Here is a 17,377-nt window from a genome sequence, read left to right as displayed (position 1 = left end):
ATTACTTATTTGGGGATAAAGTTAGTTGCTCTGACGATGGTCTGAGAACATCACATCCAAGGGAAGTTTCAGGGTTTTCTTATAATTCAAAGCCAACCATGTAAACTAAACTAAGCTGCTTTAATGAAAAGAGGAGCATTGCAGATAGGGGAGGGAATGAGAAGGCTAAAACCAGGTTTTTAAAAGTGGGTGCCAGCGTAAAGATCATTGGGAAATTCTTAACCAAAACCAACTTGAGCAAGTTGGTCAGGGAAAAAAACTCAAATATTTAACTTTTGGTTCTGTCACTTTCCCTCCTAAATTTGTCTCATATTTGTCCTTGGTATCTGAGCTATAAAAAAAGACAAACCCCAAAACCAAAACTTCCCACTGTCTTGGATCCCAAAACCAAAACCTCCCACTGTCTTGGATTCTGCTTAGTTCAGTAATCATGGGGCAGGGAGTGGGGGTAAGGGGGCTACATTGTCACAGGCTATTTTTTTAAACCACTTCATTGAAATATAGTCAACCCGTAAAAGCTGTACTTTTTACATTGAGCTATACAACTCAAATGAGTTTGGGGTGAAATTACGCACACATGAAATGACAATCGTGAAGGTCATAAACAACCAGTCACCTCCCCAAACTGCCTACCCGGGGCACCTTCAACCATAGCAGAAAGTCAGCACTCTGCTTGAAACACAGTGGGTACCCAAGAACAAATTTAAGTATGTTTAGTAAAGATAAAAGGCTGCTCAGGTTGACAGAAACAGCAACTAAAAGGGTGGTCATGAAGTGATCGGATGCAAGGTCTGTAACAATTACATAAATAGAAAGATTCACTTAAGTGCAGTTTGGTAGACAGTCTTTTAGGGAGGGATAAAGTCTTCCACACTGAATGGTCTATGAGTATCTGTGAATATACTTGATCCATTTCCTTGGAAATCAGCCATACCTTCCACTTCCTGTTGGTGTCAGGGACTCTGCCTTATTTTGGCTAGATCTTTCCCAGTTCTAGCTTCAGAAGAATTAGTAAAAGATACCTAGCCATCACTTTTTTCAGATGACTGAAGGAAGTGGTACATTAGTGTTCATAGTAACAAAATACTTGTTGCACAATAGTTTCTGCACTTCCGTGTGTTCATAGAATGCCCCTTCCCAGAATAGCTACTCAGTGGTGTGGGAAGGGCTGTTTTTCATCCAGCTTTGACCAAGAGATATTACCTGTTTGAAAAGAAAAACAAAAAGGAATGTTAAGCCTGCTTCCCAGCTGGCTCTACACTGAGCTAACTGATTTGTCATGAAAAATAAGCAATGGAAGTAAGTATAGCTATTACCCTGTTTTTCTGAGTATCTGAAAGAACCACAGTTATAAGTGAAGCCTAATTAATGCACACTTGTCAATAAGTAGCAGAGACAGGTTAATTAGACATTTGTATGTATATAGGAGAGGAAGGAGAGACTGTGAACTCAATTTTTCCCAAGAAGCAAAACCTGACACAAGGTCTTGTGTGACAAACAGCGTATGTGATCAATGGCTATGTCTGCTTAAACAGTAACAACTATCAGAGGTTAACACCCAAAGTTCTGGGTGTTATTATTGGCCCAGAGTTTTAAAATAGTTACAGTGAGGTTTAAAGATGCAAATTTCCACACTAGGGGTTGTAAACTGATGACTCACAGGATGCATCTGGCTTGCAGGTATGTTTTTTACTTTCACAGTATTTTACTTTTTTAAAGTCTTTGATTAACAATTAAATTTTGGGAACCAGCACACAGAATGCCAGATGTCCAGGTTCTCTGGGCTCCCATCCCTGCCTGGCCCTGAACAAGAGAAGTAGCACATGCCAGCTGTCCCTTTAAGGTAGAGCTCCAGATCTGCCACTAGGCACAGCCCTCCCCACCCCAGTCCTGTTTTTGTTTTCCTCATTCCTGTTACCAATTGACCCCTAGAGGTTAATGTGACTTCCAGAATCTACTGCCACCTTGCCACCTATACATACTGTGTTTTTGTTATTCCCAGTTTTATCGAGATAACTGACATACAGATGTATGTTTAAGATGTGCAACACAATGATTTGATATATGTATATACCACAGATTGATTCCCATAACAGGATTAGTTAATATCCATTGTCTCACTTAATTACGGTTTCTTCTCTTGTGGTGAGAACTTTTTTAAGATCTACTCTTCAGCAACTTTCAAATATACAATACAGTGTTGTTAACTAGTCACCATGCTGTACATCACACATCCCCAGGACTTATTTAACTTATAACTAGAAGTCTGAACCCTTGGACAATCACCATTGCCTCTTTATACTTGGTCAGAGTGCTTTCACAGAGCAGATCTGGGCCTCACAGTTCCTACAGCATTCTCACATTTACTGTGGCACAGTCTGTTAAGCCATTTTGGGTAGCACATACCTGGCGGAGCCACAAAATACTCTTCCACAACTCGGTGGGAGTTTTGTAGTAGTTCTTCAGCACAGTTGCCTTCTACCACATTGTCAGATCTCAAGTACAGACATCTACAAAACCAGAAGCTTAGGTTAGCTTCTCAGAATGTGGCTTCACGGGCATGGGTTGAAAGGGTCAAGGGTGGGAGGAGAAGACAGCAGCATATTCTCGAGTTAGAGTCACTACTCAAAGATGGAAGACCAAGTAACAGCCTACCATTTATTGATTTCCCCAACAACCCTGTGAGATAAGTGGTATTAATAATAATTCCTCAGTATTGACAAGTTTTAATAAATATTTTTGATGATTACTATGGGTAAGGTGCTTTTGGTGGAGATAGTAAAAAGGCAATTACAATACAGTGTATTAAGTCTAACAAGAGGTAAGCGATGCTTGCCAAGGAAATTGATAGGGGACCCCACCCAGCCTGCGGTCCTCAGAACAGGTGATGTTACCCCTTAACCATGATCAAGAAAGAGCTGGATTTCGGGGGTGGGGGACGATGGGGATGGGAAATGAGTAAGGTACAGAAACTTTCTCAACAGTGGTTATAAGTGACTTAAGCTGCTAAGGGACAGGATTGGGATCCGATCCTGCTTCTGGTGCCCCTAAGATGAGTGCTTTCTTCATCACAGCCACCTTTGGATATAAAAGTACCTTCCCTTGCAAGATGTACCACAAACATAGCCCAAGAATCTTGTACTGTTGTTGGGGCTTAGTGGCTTCATTAAACTATCCGGATGGGAGACGAGTGAAACCAAACAGTTGAACACATCTGTGGGGCTTTACTACTGTTTTAAGGTTTGAAAGTGCATGACAAGAGGTTTGAGATGGCTTCCAGATACTTGGGCTGAAAAGTAAGCAGTATACTCAGTCACTAACAGGATAGCAGGCAAGCTTTCTGCTTTGAACCAGACACGCAGTAGGGCAAGGATGGGACATGAACATCTGTAGAGGCTGTACAGAAAGGCCAAGGTGTAATCATAAGTTTCTTTAAGGAAAGGATTGGTTCTGTTTCTTTGGGGCACCCAGCCCCGAATGAGACACGATAAACACATTAATGGTACAAAGAGTTCAAAGCTGAACTCTATTCTAGGACTGGCACTGTTTTAACTGTGTGACCTTGGACAAGTATGATCTGTCTAGACTTGAAGTTTCTTGCCAAAAAAGTGAAGGTTGCACTAGATTTTTTTCTTTTTAAACCATATAAGGAATATACACTCGTTCAAGGAAACTTGGAGAACAGTAAAAATCATCTGTAAAGGTGACCACTGGACTTTCTGGAGTTAATATTTCTGTTGGGCAATATGACAAAATGTTTAAGAGCTGGGGCCCCTGAATCACTGCGGAATTCAAACCCCAGAGCTCCACATGGCCTGTATGCAAGTTACTTATCCTTTCCATGTATCAGTTACCTTATTTCTAAAAAGGTTCAGAAAAAATAAATAAATAAAAAATAAAAAGGTTGAGAGAATTGCTGGGATGATGTTTAAAATGGTCCGAGCCAAGGGGCAACTAAGCCCACATGCTCTAGAACCCGTGGTTCTCAATAAGCGAAGCTCACACACCAATGAACACCCAGCGCAACCAATATAAAAAATTTCCCAGGTCCACTCATTTGGTAATTGGGTTTCCTAGTAAGGTTTCCTGAAGGAGGAAATTCACCCCTTTAACTATCACACGTTTCTATCCAAGTACTGTTTAAGATGAAGTTGTTTGTATTCCACACCTCCCTATTTTCTTAATCCTAGGCTACTGAATCCAGAGTCTGTGAGGGCACACCAAGCAGGCCCCTCATTTGGCAAGTTGCTTAACTTTTCTTGACCCTGGAATCATGCATAAAACACGAAACAGGACCAGATGAGCTCTTCAGATGCCTGTCAATTATGAAGGTCTACCTCACCTCATCTTTCTCAGTCGGGATTCTACAAGAGAGTTTAGTCCAGAAATGTAGGACAACTTCTATGCATCTGGTCTAGTTGTTAGTTATGTACCATCCTTGGAAGAATTGAAAAAGAGTCCATTGATCTTGCTGTGTTCTCAATCAGATGAAAAGCCCTGGTTGCGGACAGTTTCAACTGTGAATTAGAAATCTCTAAAAAAAAAATCTGCCCTCTAAAGCTCATGGACAAGGCACTTAAGCCAATAACTGTGGGCGATGCATTTAATTTCACGGAAAGCACTATGGCAGCATGATGGAAGAAGTGCCTCAGCTGGCCCTGGGCTGACCAATGGGACAGCTGTGCTGTTGTTTTAGCTTCTTTCTGCCTCTTCCCAGCTATCAGCTGCGAGGAGCTGTTTCTCTGGCCACCAGTCTACCTCCATCTACGAGCCTTTTAATTTAGTTTCATGCAGATTGAAATGAGAGCTAATTGATGGGGCAAATAAAGCCCTGAGGGACATCTTAAGTATTGAGTTATTTGACTGCAATCAGAGATGCCATGTGAGTCAGTCTCTGGCTCTGAGATGAAAAAACAGTTTCTATGGGACGACTATTTCTTTTATGGCCACCCCACACTCCTTGTGGGATCTTAGTTCTGGACCAGGGATCGAACCCATGACCCCCGGCAGTAGAAGTGAAGCGTCTTAACCACTGGAACCCCGGGGAAGTCCTGAGGCTAGCAAGCACTCAACACAAAGGTTACAGTTACACATAAGTGTGGCTCTCTTGACTGGCACTGACTAATGTCAGCTTTTGCCCACTTCTACCAGGAATTTATTTTTTAAAATTCCATCAGGAAAAGGCTAGGACAGGGTTGTAGATTGCCCTTATCTTTGTAAGTTGCATACCTATCCTTCCCAAGAAGCTGCACTCCTAAATGGCAAACAAGTCTGCTTTGCAAAAAAGAGTGTTTTCTTTAAAAATGTATTAAGATTTGGCAATAACTGGTAGAGGTGGTTAGGGGCTGCACACTCTAAGTACAGTATACACAAGCTGCTTTGTCAAAGACCCAGCCCTCCGGGTTGCATTACACTACTTCACTACTTGGATTATTACTCTGCCCCCTTAGGCAGTCAAAGGTAAATTTCCCTTTGCATTTCCACCTTCTCTAACACTAACCATGGTTAACAGTTTCTTGCATGCCCTTTCAGGGAACAAAACAACTTAATGCATGCACCAGAGTATATAAAATGGATTACACACAAAGCATCAATGAAACCACACACCATATTCTGAACTTTGCCTTTTTTATTATTAATAAGTATACCCTGGAAACCTTTCCATATCAGCATATATAGTTATTTCATTATTTTTAACTGTCATTTCAGTGTATGAAGATTAATTTAGCCATGAAGGACGCTTCAGTTCAGTTCACTCACTCAGTCATGTCCGACTCTGCGACCCCATGAAGTGCAGCACGCCAGGCCTCCCTGTCCATCACCAACTCCTGGAGTTCACTCAAACTCACATCCATCGAGTCAGTGATGCCATCCAGCCATCTCATCCTCTGTCGTCCCCTTCTCCTCCTGCCCCCAATCCCTCCCAGTTTCTTTTCTGTTGTTCTGTATTATCAACAGATTTGCATACCCTGAATGCTCGTGCACACATCTTGATGCACTGTCACAGATATATGTCACAGACAGGGAACCCCTAGGTCAGAAAAAGTGTATATCTAAAAAATTTTTGAGACAGGAATCCAGGAGTAAGCAAGTCAGATGTGAGCTCACTTTCTAATTACAAGAAATAGTACAAGTCAACAAAAATAAGATAATCAAGAAAAACAGTGGAAGAAAACCCGACAGGATAAGGAGATAGTGACTAGAGGGAGTGGAGGGAGAATTTAGAGTGGTTCAGTTCAGTCACTCAGTCGTGTTCGACTCTTTGTGACCCCATGAACTGCAGCTCACCAGGCCTCCCTGTCCATCACCAACTCCCGGAGTTCACTCACTCACGTCCATCAAGTCAGTGATGCCATCCAGCCATCTCATCCTCTGTTGTCGCCTTCTCCTCCTGCCCCCAATCCCTCCCAGCATCAGAGTCTTTTCCAATGTGTCAACTCTTCGCATGAGGTGGCCAAAGTACTGGAGTTTCAGCTTTAGGATCATTCCTTCCAAAGAAATCCCAGGGCTGATCTCCTTCAGAATGGACTGGCTGGATCTCCTTGCAGTCCAAGGGACTCTCGAGAGTCTTCTCCAACACCACAGTTCAAAAGCATCAATTCTTCGGCGCTCAGCTTTCTTCACAGTCCAACTCTCACATCCATACATGACCACTGGAAAAACCATAGCCTTGACGAGATGGACCTTTGTTGGCAAAGTAATGTCTCTGCTCAGAAAAACATCTATTTCTGCTTTATTGACTATGCCAAAGCCTTTGACTGTGTGGATCACAATAAACTGTGGAAAATTCTGAAAGAGATGGGAATACAGACCACCTGACCTGCCTCTCGAGAAACCTATATGCAGGTCAGGAAGCAACAGTTAGAACTGGACATGGAACAACAGACTGGTTCCAAACAGGAAAAGGAGTACATCAAGGCTCTATATTGTCACCTTGCTTATTTAACTTCTATGCAGAGTACATCATGAGAAACGCTGGGCTGGAAGAAGCACAAGCTGGAATCAAGATTGCCAGAAGAAATACCAATAACCTCAGATATGCAGATGACACCACCCTTATGGCAGAAAGTGAAGAGGAACTAAAAGCCTCTTGATAAAAGTGAAAGAGGAGAGTGAAAAAGTTGGCTTAAAGCTCAACATAAGATCATGACATCTGGTCCCATCCAGTTCATGGGAAATAGATGGGGAAACAGTGGAAACAATGTCAGACTTCATTTTTGGGGGCTCCAAAATCACTGCAGATGGTGACTGCAGCCATAAAATTAAAAGACGCTTACTCCTTGGAAGAAAAGTTATGGCCAACCTAGACAGCAAATTCAAAGCAGAGACATTACTTTGCCAACAAAGGAGAGGCCAAAGAGATGAACTGTCCAACAAAAAGAAAAGCAAGGGCAAAGACCTAGAGAAGCCACGAATCTGGCGTGTAGCAGAAATAGGCAGGAAGTCAAGTCGTCTGAGTGATGAGGTAGGGGGCGCTCTAGAAAGTTGGGCTTAGAAGGTGAAAGCTTAGACGTTTGGATTTTGTTCCTTGTTACACAGGGAGGGCTAGAGGATTTTAAAGGGGAGGGAGAGGATCCTTAACGAACGACGCAAAGAGCGAAAGCGTTTACTCGCAGGGTGACCGTGCGCAAGTTCTCGCGTGTCGCTAATGTTCTTTTCCCCTCGGTGGAATGAGAGACTAAGCTCCAGCCCTTACTGATAGCGAAGACGCCGCGGGCCATCCTTTGAGGGCCGCGCGGCCGCGAGCTTACCTGTCCTCCAGGACTGATTCCATGGGCTCCACTCCGTCGGTGTTCACCGCGCGGAGCCGATCGGCGAAGGCGATGGCTTTCTCCAGCCGGGCCACGGCCTCCTGGCTGCCGAAGTCCACCAGCGATAGCCGCTCCAGGTGTTGGATCAGCTCGCCCGTGACCCGGCCACTTCCCTGGGGGCGGGGTGGGGGGGCGAATGAGGCGGAGGGTGTGGGTTACGGGTGGGGCCTGCTCCGCCTTCCGCCCCGCTCCAACACCCGCCTGGACTCCCCGACCTCTACCTGAGGATCCGCCTTGGAGGTGAAGCCCCGGCGCCCGCGCGCCGCAGCCCGAAGACATAGGTGCACGGCCCGCGCCCACATTTCGCTCCCTGTCGGCCGCCGTAGCGCATCCTCTCCTAAGCGCGCGACGCGCTTAAAAGTGATGACATCCGAGAGCGCCGCCACCGCCGCGGACGCCGACGCCATGAACAGCGTAGGGGAGGCTTGCACAGACATGAAGCGCGAGTACGACCAGTGCTTCAATCGCTGGTTTGCCGAGAAGTTCCTCAAGGGGGATGGCTCCGGGGACCCATGCACCGACCTCTTCAAGCGCTACCAGCAGTGTGTTCAGGTGAGCTCCTACCCGGGCCCTCTCGCCTCTGCCCTAGGCCCCGGCTCGAGGGGGTTGGGACGGGCAGGGTGGAAGAAAAGCCTCGATGAGACCAGTGGCAGTTCTCTCCCTTACCATTCACCACCCGGGATGCGTGGTATCTTTCCGAATGTCAAAGGTAAGTCTTTTTGCAGCACCTTACTTTCTGCGGAGCCCAATTACATTCTTTGGTTCCTTTGGTGATGAACCTGAACTTGCAAAGTGAGCCCAGTTATTTGTATTTTATACGTGGAACACTCACGCCCAGAAATAGTTAAACGAGTAGTCGAAGTTCACTAGAATCAAGTGTCCTTGGATTTTGCTGTGGTGCACTTTTCCACTGACAGACGGGGTGTTAAGTCTCTGGCCTGTTAGACCTCATGGAGGGTCCTCTTATGTTGTCACAATGCCTTCACTGGCCTATGTTTTCTCTCTTGGCCAGTTAGAACATGTTTATTCCAGCACAGTGAATGTGAAACAGATCTGATTGTAAGAACAGCCCTGGGCAAGGCAGTCCCAATTAGTTAACTTAAAAAACATCCTCAGTAAGTCCAGGTGGACTTGTCTTTGTCCCGTAGACATTGGAAAGAGAGACTTGCTCAAAGTTACGTAGCCAGTAAGTCCTGGGACCGATTTGAACTTGTGTCTGTCACAATAGGAGTTTCCCAGGTGGCTCAGTGGTAAAGAATTCACCTGCAATGCAGGAGATGCTGGTTTGATTCCTGGGTTTGGAAGATCCCCTGGAGAAGGAAATGGCAACCCACTCCAGTACTCTTGCCTGGGAAATCATGTGGACAGAGGAGCCTGGCAGGGGTCACACAGGGTCACGAAAGTCAGACACTATTTAGTGACTAAACAAGTATCACAACAGAGTGGTGATACTGCTTAAATTGCACTTCTGAATTTTGTTACAACTCTCCAACTTCTCTCTCTGGTCTTACACTTAATTTCTTCATAATCATACTTCGGGTTTGTCATGTTTGGTAGTCCTTATGGTACAGTTGGATTTACTTTTGTACCTAAAGTACAAAATATTCTACAAAGTATTTCTAAAGTTTTGACTTCAGGCTTCATGTAGTCCCTTTATCATGTTTTCTTCCATCAGAAAGCGATAAAGGAGAAGGAGATTCCTATTGAAGGACTGGAGTTCATGGGCCATGGCAAAGAAAAGCCTGAAAGCTCTTCTTGACCTTGACAGTCATCTTTAAAGTGGACTCCTCAAATCAGGAAATTGAGGACCCTGGATCGTGTCAATTAAAACTGAAGATAGCATTGATTTGATGAATTTAGGAGGGAAGAATTTCCTTTCCTCCTTGATATCTCTCTCATTTGTAAAAAATGATGAACCATCACTCTTTGAGATTTCTGGCTCTGGCATCACAGCAGGAACTCAGTATTCTAAATAATGGGATTATTTGGGATTATCATTGCAGTACTTGGTCTGGGATCAGTTTTAAATATATCTTGTATAAAAACTCTAGTAAGCTTGTCAGGATAAGGTTGCCTCACCTCGAGCCATTCTTTGAAGGACATTACGTACACTCTGCTGGGGTTTCATGGAAGCAGCTGGTTAAGATCTCATTTCTCTAAGGGAGCTAATACTCTAGAAAGGGTTCCCAGCACAACAGTTTCGGTCAATGCTTAGAAGCACAGTTTTATTTTTATATAATAATTTAACTGTTAGATTGTTGGTGGACTGGGTTAGCCAAGAGGAAGACCGCTTTCAACAGTTTCCTACCTAAACAAGAGGTGTCAGATTTCATACCAAGATGTGAAAGCTTCATGAATCGCTGCAGCGAACACCATTTCAGAGCACTTCGTGTAGTTCAGGAATTAAAATCCTTGGAGTGGCTATGGAGGAAGATCCTAAATTACCAAGATTTGCTGCTGCCAGCTTTCAACTTAAGTCAATGAATTAAGTCAACCTGTATATCATAAAAATGCCAAAATGCCAAAATGCTGCATATGATTAAATGGGGGGGTGGCAGGCAGGCTGAAGAGGTCACTTTACTTGCCTTGTTTACTCACCCTGCCCTGTAATGCCTGAAATCATGAAGATGAAATAAATTGTAACAGTTTATATTCATTATTTGTTCCTGGAACTCAGTGCGTTTTATGGAACGACTTCCATCCTATGAACCCCACACATCTCATGTACGCTGGGCAGAGTTTTATATGCTTTATAATTTAAAAATGAAGATTTATCTAAGCTAGGTAGTATGGTATAGCAAATGGAAACCTCACTGATTTCAATGTTTATATAATGGTACCCAACTCAGAAAATTTTGTGTGCCCACACAGTATGAAACTTGATTTACAGAAAGCCTAGATTCTGTATCTCTCTTCCACTTTACTGCTATTTTTACTTTATCCTGCCCATAAAATGACCAACTATCTGAGGTACTTGAAAGGTTTTAAATTTTGAAGAGGAAATTTTAATTGCTCTTCAAGGGTGATTTTGTAACTATTATTGATTGTTGTTTCTTCTAATTCTTATGGCTACAGGAAATTTTTAATTCCAGAAACAAACAAAGCCAGTACTATATGCAGGAAGTGTCATACTGCTATACTGCCTTTATTTCTCCAGAAGTTTATAACCCTTCCAGCCTGAAGGGAGCTGAGAGAGGACCCAAGATGCGAACTTGCCACCTCTGGAGAAAACTGATTTTAGGGAGTATCCTTCAGCAAATGCCAGTGTCTTTCCCATCCAAAGTCTGCCAGGACCCAATTTTGACTGTTAATTAGGTCAATTTAGATCTTTGCTTTACCCACCCCAGGCACAAGAAACCAAGACCAGGCCTGTTACAAACACTGTTCTTCGGGAGGCCTGAACTGGAACTGAAACACTGTCAACAGTAGTCACAGACTGTCACTGTACAAACAGAGAGAATATTAATGCTACTTTCTGAGGGAAAAACACAACCAAAGAATGCAACTCTCAGGTCATGACTAAATTGTTTATTTAAGCCATCTCCTCCTGCTATAAGCAAAGGGATGGAAGATCAGTATAATGGTCCTCAAGTGTAATGGTCATCACTGGATACAAAGTGGTGAGCTTAAGGTCCCATATACTTTTCTGGTCCATGCGTGCAGAGTAATGGTCCAAACCAGTGCTGTGGTCCCCACTGGGTAGTGGTCCAGATTCTCTTTATTCGTCTTCATAGCCGGTTGGAAGCGGATTCACATGAGGGTTATGGAATAGGGTATGGTTACCATCTCCCCAGGGAAAGGGCTGTGGAGTGAAGATGGCAATTAGGCAGTTCCAGAAAACAGTTCAGCACTGCCACAAACTGCTTAAAACAGAGCAAGTAACAGGTAACAGATAAAAACAAAATGGAAATTCGTCCTTTACATAACTGCCATGTTTCAGTGCTCCCATAAGAGAGCTCTTAAAAACTCCAGGGGAGCCCGTAAAGAGGACAGTAGGAAAGGAAAACTCAAGTTCGGTACTCCTAAGCCTCTCCTTGTAAACCTCAGTGCTGTGTTTCTGAAAGTGCAGTCCTCCCATCACCTATATCAGAATGCTAGAAGCAGGTACAGGGGAGGAGATGCTTACTTCAATGCAGATTTCTGGACCTGAAACAAATCTCTGGATTGGAAACTGCAACATACCCTCCACTATTCTGCGTGGTACTTTTGAAAAACATTGCTCCAGGGCAGTGATTTCCAACCCAGAATGATTCTGCTCTTGTGGAGACACAGGCCAGTATCTGGAGACATCTTGAAGAGGGGGTACCACTACCACTTAGTGGTTAGAAGTCAAGGATGTTCCTAATATCCTGTAACTCACAGGACTGCCCTTTGCCCCAACAAGAATTATCCAGCCCCAAATGTCAATGGTACTGAGGTTAAGACATTTCACTGTATGTATGCCTTCTAATTCTATTGACAAGGGTGGCAGTGGCGCTGAGACTCATCAATTCTTTCTAAATTTAAGAATCCAGCTTAATTTTCCACTTGAGCTAAGTGAGATAGTAGTTAAATATCTACATCAAGAGTCAAAAAATGACACAGTCAGGGTGGTAACTAGCATAGAGGTGAAGATCAGAAGCTGTCAATCTCTTCCTTATGCAGCTAGTAGCTGTCAGATGTCCAGGTTTTAGAGAGGTGAACCTGAAGGCTGAGCCTTCCGACTCTGCCAGCTTAAGGTAATTTCACAAACCTCCAAGTTTTGTATAACCGACAACTGTTAACAGTATCAGAAGGTAAAAGGTGGGATGACTCAGAGAAAGAAAAAACCGAAGGGCACTTGTATGACCTTAAAAAAGAAAACTCAGGCCTGGCCGGAGAAAATAAAAATGTGTTTGGAAGGATTAAATGAGAAACTGTACACGCCCGGCACCCACCGTTTTAGAGGATTAAGAACTTGGACTAGGGCATTTGGGGAAAGGCGAACAGACACTTGAAGAGACTGCAAGGGGGTACCTTGGACCTGATGCGGAGATGGGGGTAGGCCACGAACTCGGGTCTCTCCTCCTCTCCGTGGTGCGACTTCAGGAAGACATTCAGCATGCTCACTCCCACCCCGGGGAGCGCCACGAAGTAGGTGAGGGCCTTCCACATGCGAGCTGCAGAGGGGGCACGACCGCTCAGGCCGGGCGAGGAGCCGCCCGCGTCTCACCTCCCTCCCCAAGTCCTCGAGCCAAGGTCAAAATCCCGCCGCTCTTCTCTTCAGCAGACCTGAGGCCCGCCCCGCGACCCCGGTCCCAGTACCTGAGCCCTCCTCGCCATGGGCGCCACTGGACATACACCGACTCAGCTGCAGGCGGGAACGACCCAGCAGCCCAGAAACCCGAGATCCAGCTGCCGCCGCCATCTTCGACCTGGGTCCACCGCAGCGCCGGAAGCGGAAATAGGATGTTGGCTGTGGGGGTGGGACTACAACCTCAAAAGGAAGTTCCTAGTGGGTGGTACCTTTTCCGCGGAGGCTGCGCATTGTAGCCTAAAAGCTCGGAGCAGCGGGAGCCAGAGGGAGCATGCGCTCAGCACTCCTGTGTGCGTACCTTGTTCCTAAGGTCAGCACCGCGGTGAAGATGAGCGCATTAAAAAAAAGATTTGTGGAAGGACACCCTGGCATCCAGGGTCGCTCCCTTCGTTGGAGTCCGTGCGAATCAACAGGTTCCAAGCACAAATCCCCTATCTAAAATGCTTTTTCCCTCCTCATCCTCTGACTCCGCTTTTTTTTCAAGACACTAGGACATAATAATTGTCATCATTATTATTTTGTAGGCATCACACAGCTTATAATCTGTCAGGGGAAACAAGAGATTTTGCCACTGCAGCATCCCCAAACTCTGGGATCGTGCCTGGCAAGTAACAGGTGCTCAACACAAATATGTTGAGTAAATGAATAGCAACGGGAAACAATTGACACTTCTTATACTTTATCTCTGCAATTCTTTCCTGCCCTTCTTTTTTCTTCTTCTTCTACCCATCTAAAAACAGTTTTAAAAATAAAAGTTAAAAAATAGATGCGTAAGAGAGACTTCCTTGGTGGTCTAGTGGTTAAGATTCCACCCTCCCAATACAGGGGGCTCAGGTTCCATCCCTCCTCAGGGAGCTAGATCTGGCATGTGGCAACTAAGACCCAGTGCAGCCAAATAAAAATAAACAAAATCTTAAAAAATAGATACATAAAAATGAAAGTAAACTTCTTGACCATAGGTTCCTTTAAAAATATAATGAAAGCTCTGAATCCTTTCCTCAAATAAAATATTAATACAACTTCTCCTCAGCACACACAGTTTAAGCACACAATGAGAGGGGAAGAAGGTACTGTAAAGTGCACCCAGAGACCCCCTAAGAGTCCTGTGCTCCAAATTAAGAACCCCTACTTAGAGGAATAAACAGAGACTCTGATGTGGGTAGACTGGATTCATATTTTGTTCCCATCCCTCACAGCCTGTATGACCTTGAGCAAGTTAGATAAAACAAATGCATCCTGCAGTTTCATGAAAACAAAAACAGGATCATATTACTAGAGCTTCACAACCTGATCTTCCTTTCTCTGAGTAGCCTGGGTTTTTGCATGTTATGGTGAAATTACAATAGTCAAATCTCTAGGCATCGTGGAAAAGAGTCAAAGGGTCTGTGAAGCCCTACAGTGTAGCCGTGGAAAGGATCTGAGCTCAAGCATCAGGAAATCCTGGGTTCAAATCTGGTCTGCCCTCAACTGTTCCTCTTCTCTAAAGTGGGAATGTAATATGCACTGAATTCATTTCTTTATCTGACAAACAATAATTTAAGACACAGCTCCACCTGGAGAAGTTATTCAACCTCCATTCATAGTAATGATGGTTAATTTAGTGAAGACTAACTACAGTGGCTACCTTGTGCCAGGTGTATACAGTAGTATGCAGAGCTGTAAGAGCTCTCTCATACACTTTACAATTCAGTGTTAGAGACAGGATTAACCAAAAAATACCCAATGCCTGGGAAATGTTAAAAATTCAACAAATGTTTATTTTCCCACAGGACTTTAATACATCTTGCAGGGTGGTACTGCTAAGTAAGGATTGTCATACGTTTGGAACACAGTACCTCCTCAAGCATGATACCTATGATATTCTTGCCAAGTATGCTCAGCATTTGCAAAGCCTTGGGTGACTGAGTTTAGACAGTCCAGGAAACCAAAGTCATCAATACAACAAATAGCTAATATTTACTGAGCATTTACTTCATGCTCACATCTATGACAAGCACTTTGCATAAATTGTCTTCCCACCTCAGAAAATGGTGACTTGGTTCCTCAAGTGAAACACTTTGGAATTATCTTTGATCACTCTCTTCTCTCTGTGTCTCTCATGTGGGATCCAATTCCCTGACCATCAAAATCAAATCCATGCCCCCTGCTGTGGAAGCACAGAGTCTTCATCACTGGACCCCCAGGGAAGTCCCCCCACACATTTTAGTTTATTGTACTTTATTATTATTTTTTATACACACAATTCCTACTCAGAATCTGACCATTTCTTACCACATACTGCTCCCAATCTGATCAAAGGTATTAGCTCTCACCTAGACAATTGCAAAGCCTCCTGACTGGTCTCCCTGCTTCCTGGCCCTTTCACAGTCTATTCTTAGGGAGCAGCTAGGGGAATCCTCTAACACTGGTCATCTTCCCCCTCTGCTCAAAATCCTCAGTGGTTCCCATCTCACTCAGAGTAAATGCCAAAGCCCCGAGAGTGGGCTGCCAGATCCTACACACCTTGTCCCCAGCCGCCCCACTGACACCATCTAGTCTACCTGCCCCCTTGCCCACTTCATGCCAGCGACACTGACCCTCCTGCCTTTCTGTGAACGTGCCAGGCATGCCTCTGACTCAGGACTTTTATACACACTCATCTCTCTGCCTGGAAGAGTTTCCCCCCAGGTAGCCGCATGAATTGTTTCCTTATTTCACTCAGGGGTTGTCTTAGAAGTCATCTCTTATCAGGAAGGCCTTCCCAGGCCACCCTGAAGTGAAATAGCTCCTCCCCACCCTGACACTCTGTCCTCCTTACTGTGCCTTAGCTATCTTTGTGGCACTTCCCACCATCTGCTGTATTAAATATTTATTGGTTTATGGTCTGCCTGGGGCAGAGACTATGATTTGCTCACTGGTGTGACCACTTGTGAAAAGAAGAGAAGTAAAAAACAAAGGAGAAAAGGAAAGATATAAGCATCTGAATGCAGAGTTCCAAAGAATAGCAAGAAGAGATAAGAAAGCCTTCCTCAGCGATCAATGCGAAGAAATAGAGGAAAACAACAGAATGGGAAAGACTAGAGATCTCTTCAAGAAAATTAGAGATACCAAGGGAACATTTATGCAAAGATGGGCTCAATAAAGGACAGAAATGGTATGGACCTAACAGAAGCAGAAGATATTGAGAAGAGGTGGCAAGAATACACAGAAGAACTGTACAAAAAAGATCTTCATGACCAAAATAATTACGATGGTGTGATCACTGTCCTAGAGCCAGACATCCTGGAATGTGAAGTCAAGTGGGCCTTAGAAAGCATCACTATGAACAAAGCTAGTGGAGGTGATGGAATTCCAGTTGAGCTATTTCAAATGCTGAAAGATGATGCTGTGAAAGTGCTGCACTCAGTATGCCAACAAATTTGGAAAACTCAGCAGTGGCCACAGGACTGGAAAAGGTCAATTTTCATTCCAATCCCAAAGAAAGACAATGCCAAAGAATGCTCAAACTACCGCACAATTACACTCATCTCACACGCTAGTAAAGTAATGCTCAAAATTCTCCAAGCCAGGCTTCAGCAATACGTGAACCGTGAACTCCCTGATGTTCAACCTGGTTTTAGAAAAGGCAGAGGAACCAGAGATTAAATTGCCAACATCCGCTGGATCATTGAAAAAGCAAGAGAGTTCCAGAAAAACATCTATTTCTGCTTTATTGACTATGCCAAAGCCTTTGACTTTGTGGATCACAATAAACTGTGGAAAATTCTGAAAGAGATGGGAATACCAGACCACCTGACCTGCCTCTTGAGAAACCTATATGCAGGTCAGGAAGCAATAGTTAGAACTGGACATGGAATAACAGACTGGTTCCAAATAGGAAAAGGAGTACGTCAAGGCTGTATACTGTCACCCTGCCTATTTAACTTATATGTAGAGTACATCATGAGAAACGCTGGGCTGAAAGAAGCACAAGCTGGAATCAAGATTGCTGGGAGAAATATCAATAACCTCAGATATGCAGATGACACTACCCTTGTGGCAGAAAGTGAAGAGGAACTAAAAAGCCTCTTGATGAAAGTGAAAGAGGAGAGTGAAAAAGTTGGCTTAAAGCTCAACATTCAGAAAAAGAAGATCATGGAAATAGATGGGGAAACAGTTGAAACAGTGTCAGATTTTATTTTGGGGGGCTCCAAAATCACTGCAGATGGTGACTGCAGCCATGAAATTAAAAGATGCTTACTCCTTGGAAGAAAAGTTATGACCGTCCTGGATAGCATATTCAAAAGCAAAGACATTACTTTGCCGACTAAGG

General features: G+C 44.1%; 3 protein-coding genes across 4 annotated transcripts; 1 reads left to right on the top strand and 2 right to left on the bottom strand.

The window, feature by feature from the left end:
• Nucleotides 1-688: 688 nt before the first annotated feature.
• GATC (glutamyl-tRNA amidotransferase subunit C) lies at nucleotides 689-8,150 on the bottom strand. 2 transcript variants are annotated; one of them, XM_027956618.2, is made up of 4 exons: nucleotides 8,033-8,150; nucleotides 7,752-7,924; nucleotides 2,407-2,510; nucleotides 689-1,203 (listed from the first exon to the last, which is right to left on the bottom strand). In XM_027956618.2, the coding sequence occupies exons 1-4, from the start codon at nucleotides 8,111-8,113 to the stop codon at nucleotides 1,151-1,153; spliced, it is 411 nt and encodes a 136-aa protein (XP_027812419.1). In that variant the 5' UTR covers nucleotides 8,114-8,150; the 3' UTR covers nucleotides 689-1,150. The 2 variants fall into 2 exon arrangements, with proteins under 2 accessions (XP_027812419.1, XP_060257263.1); XM_060401280.1 differs by having other exon boundaries at nucleotides 689-2,510.
• A 45-nt stretch (nucleotides 8,151-8,195) lies between these two features.
• Nucleotides 8,196-10,467, top strand: TRIAP1 (TP53 regulated inhibitor of apoptosis 1). The gene is made up of 2 exons (XM_004017418.6): nucleotides 8,196-8,363; nucleotides 9,487-10,467. Exons 1-2 carry the CDS (start codon nucleotides 8,217-8,219, stop codon nucleotides 9,568-9,570), a joined length of 231 nt encoding a protein of 76 aa, XP_004017467.3. The 5' UTR covers nucleotides 8,196-8,216; the 3' UTR covers nucleotides 9,571-10,467.
• An 852-nt stretch (nucleotides 10,468-11,319) lies between these two features.
• Nucleotides 11,320-13,212, bottom strand: LOC101117965 (cytochrome c oxidase subunit 6A1, mitochondrial). The gene is made up of 3 exons (XM_004017415.4): nucleotides 13,095-13,212; nucleotides 12,807-12,949; nucleotides 11,320-11,613 (listed from the first exon to the last, which is right to left on the bottom strand). The coding sequence occupies exons 1-3, from the start codon at nucleotides 13,195-13,197 to the stop codon at nucleotides 11,530-11,532; spliced, it is 330 nt and encodes a 109-aa protein (XP_004017464.1). The 5' UTR covers nucleotides 13,198-13,212; the 3' UTR covers nucleotides 11,320-11,529.
• Between the last annotated feature and the right edge of the window lie 4,165 nt (nucleotides 13,213-17,377).

The sequence above is a fragment of the Ovis aries genome, chromosome 17, assembly GCF_016772045.2.
Source record: "Ovis aries strain OAR_USU_Benz2616 breed Rambouillet chromosome 17, ARS-UI_Ramb_v3.0, whole genome shotgun sequence".
Taxonomy (NCBI): domain Eukaryota; kingdom Metazoa; phylum Chordata; class Mammalia; order Artiodactyla; family Bovidae; genus Ovis; species Ovis aries.
This window is presented reverse-complemented; position numbering and strand designations above follow the sequence as displayed.

Coding starts and splice junctions, on each gene's coding strand:
- GATC (XM_060401280.1), bottom strand. CDS start 8,113: ATGTGGGCGCGGGCCGTGCACCTATGTCTTCGGGCTGCGGCGCGCGGG. Junction 7,925..8,032: donor CCTCCAAGGCGGATCCTCAG/GTAGAGGTCGGG, acceptor CCCCGCCCCCAG/GGAAGTGGCCGGGTCACGGG. Junction 2,511..7,751: donor GAATCAGTCCTGGAGGACAG/GTAAGCTCGCGG, acceptor CTGGTTTTGTAG/ATGTCTGTACTTGAGATCTG.
- TRIAP1 (XM_004017418.6), top strand. CDS start 8,217: ATGAACAGCGTAGGGGAGGCTTGCACAGACATGAAGCGCGAGTACGAC. Junction 8,364..9,486: donor GCTACCAGCAGTGTGTTCAG/GTGAGCTCCTAC, acceptor TTCTTCCATCAG/AAAGCGATAAAGGAGAAGGA.
- LOC101117965 (XM_004017415.4), bottom strand. CDS start 13,197: ATGGCGGCGGCAGCTGGATCTCGGGTTTCTGGGCTGCTGGGTCGTTCC. Junction 12,950..13,094: donor CCATGGCGAGGAGGGCTCAG/GTACTGGGACCG, acceptor CCCCCTCTGCAG/CTCGCATGTGGAAGGCCCTC. Junction 11,614..12,806: donor ATCTCCGCATCAGGTCCAAG/GTACCCCCTTGC, acceptor TTCACTCCACAG/CCCTTTCCCTGGGGAGATGG.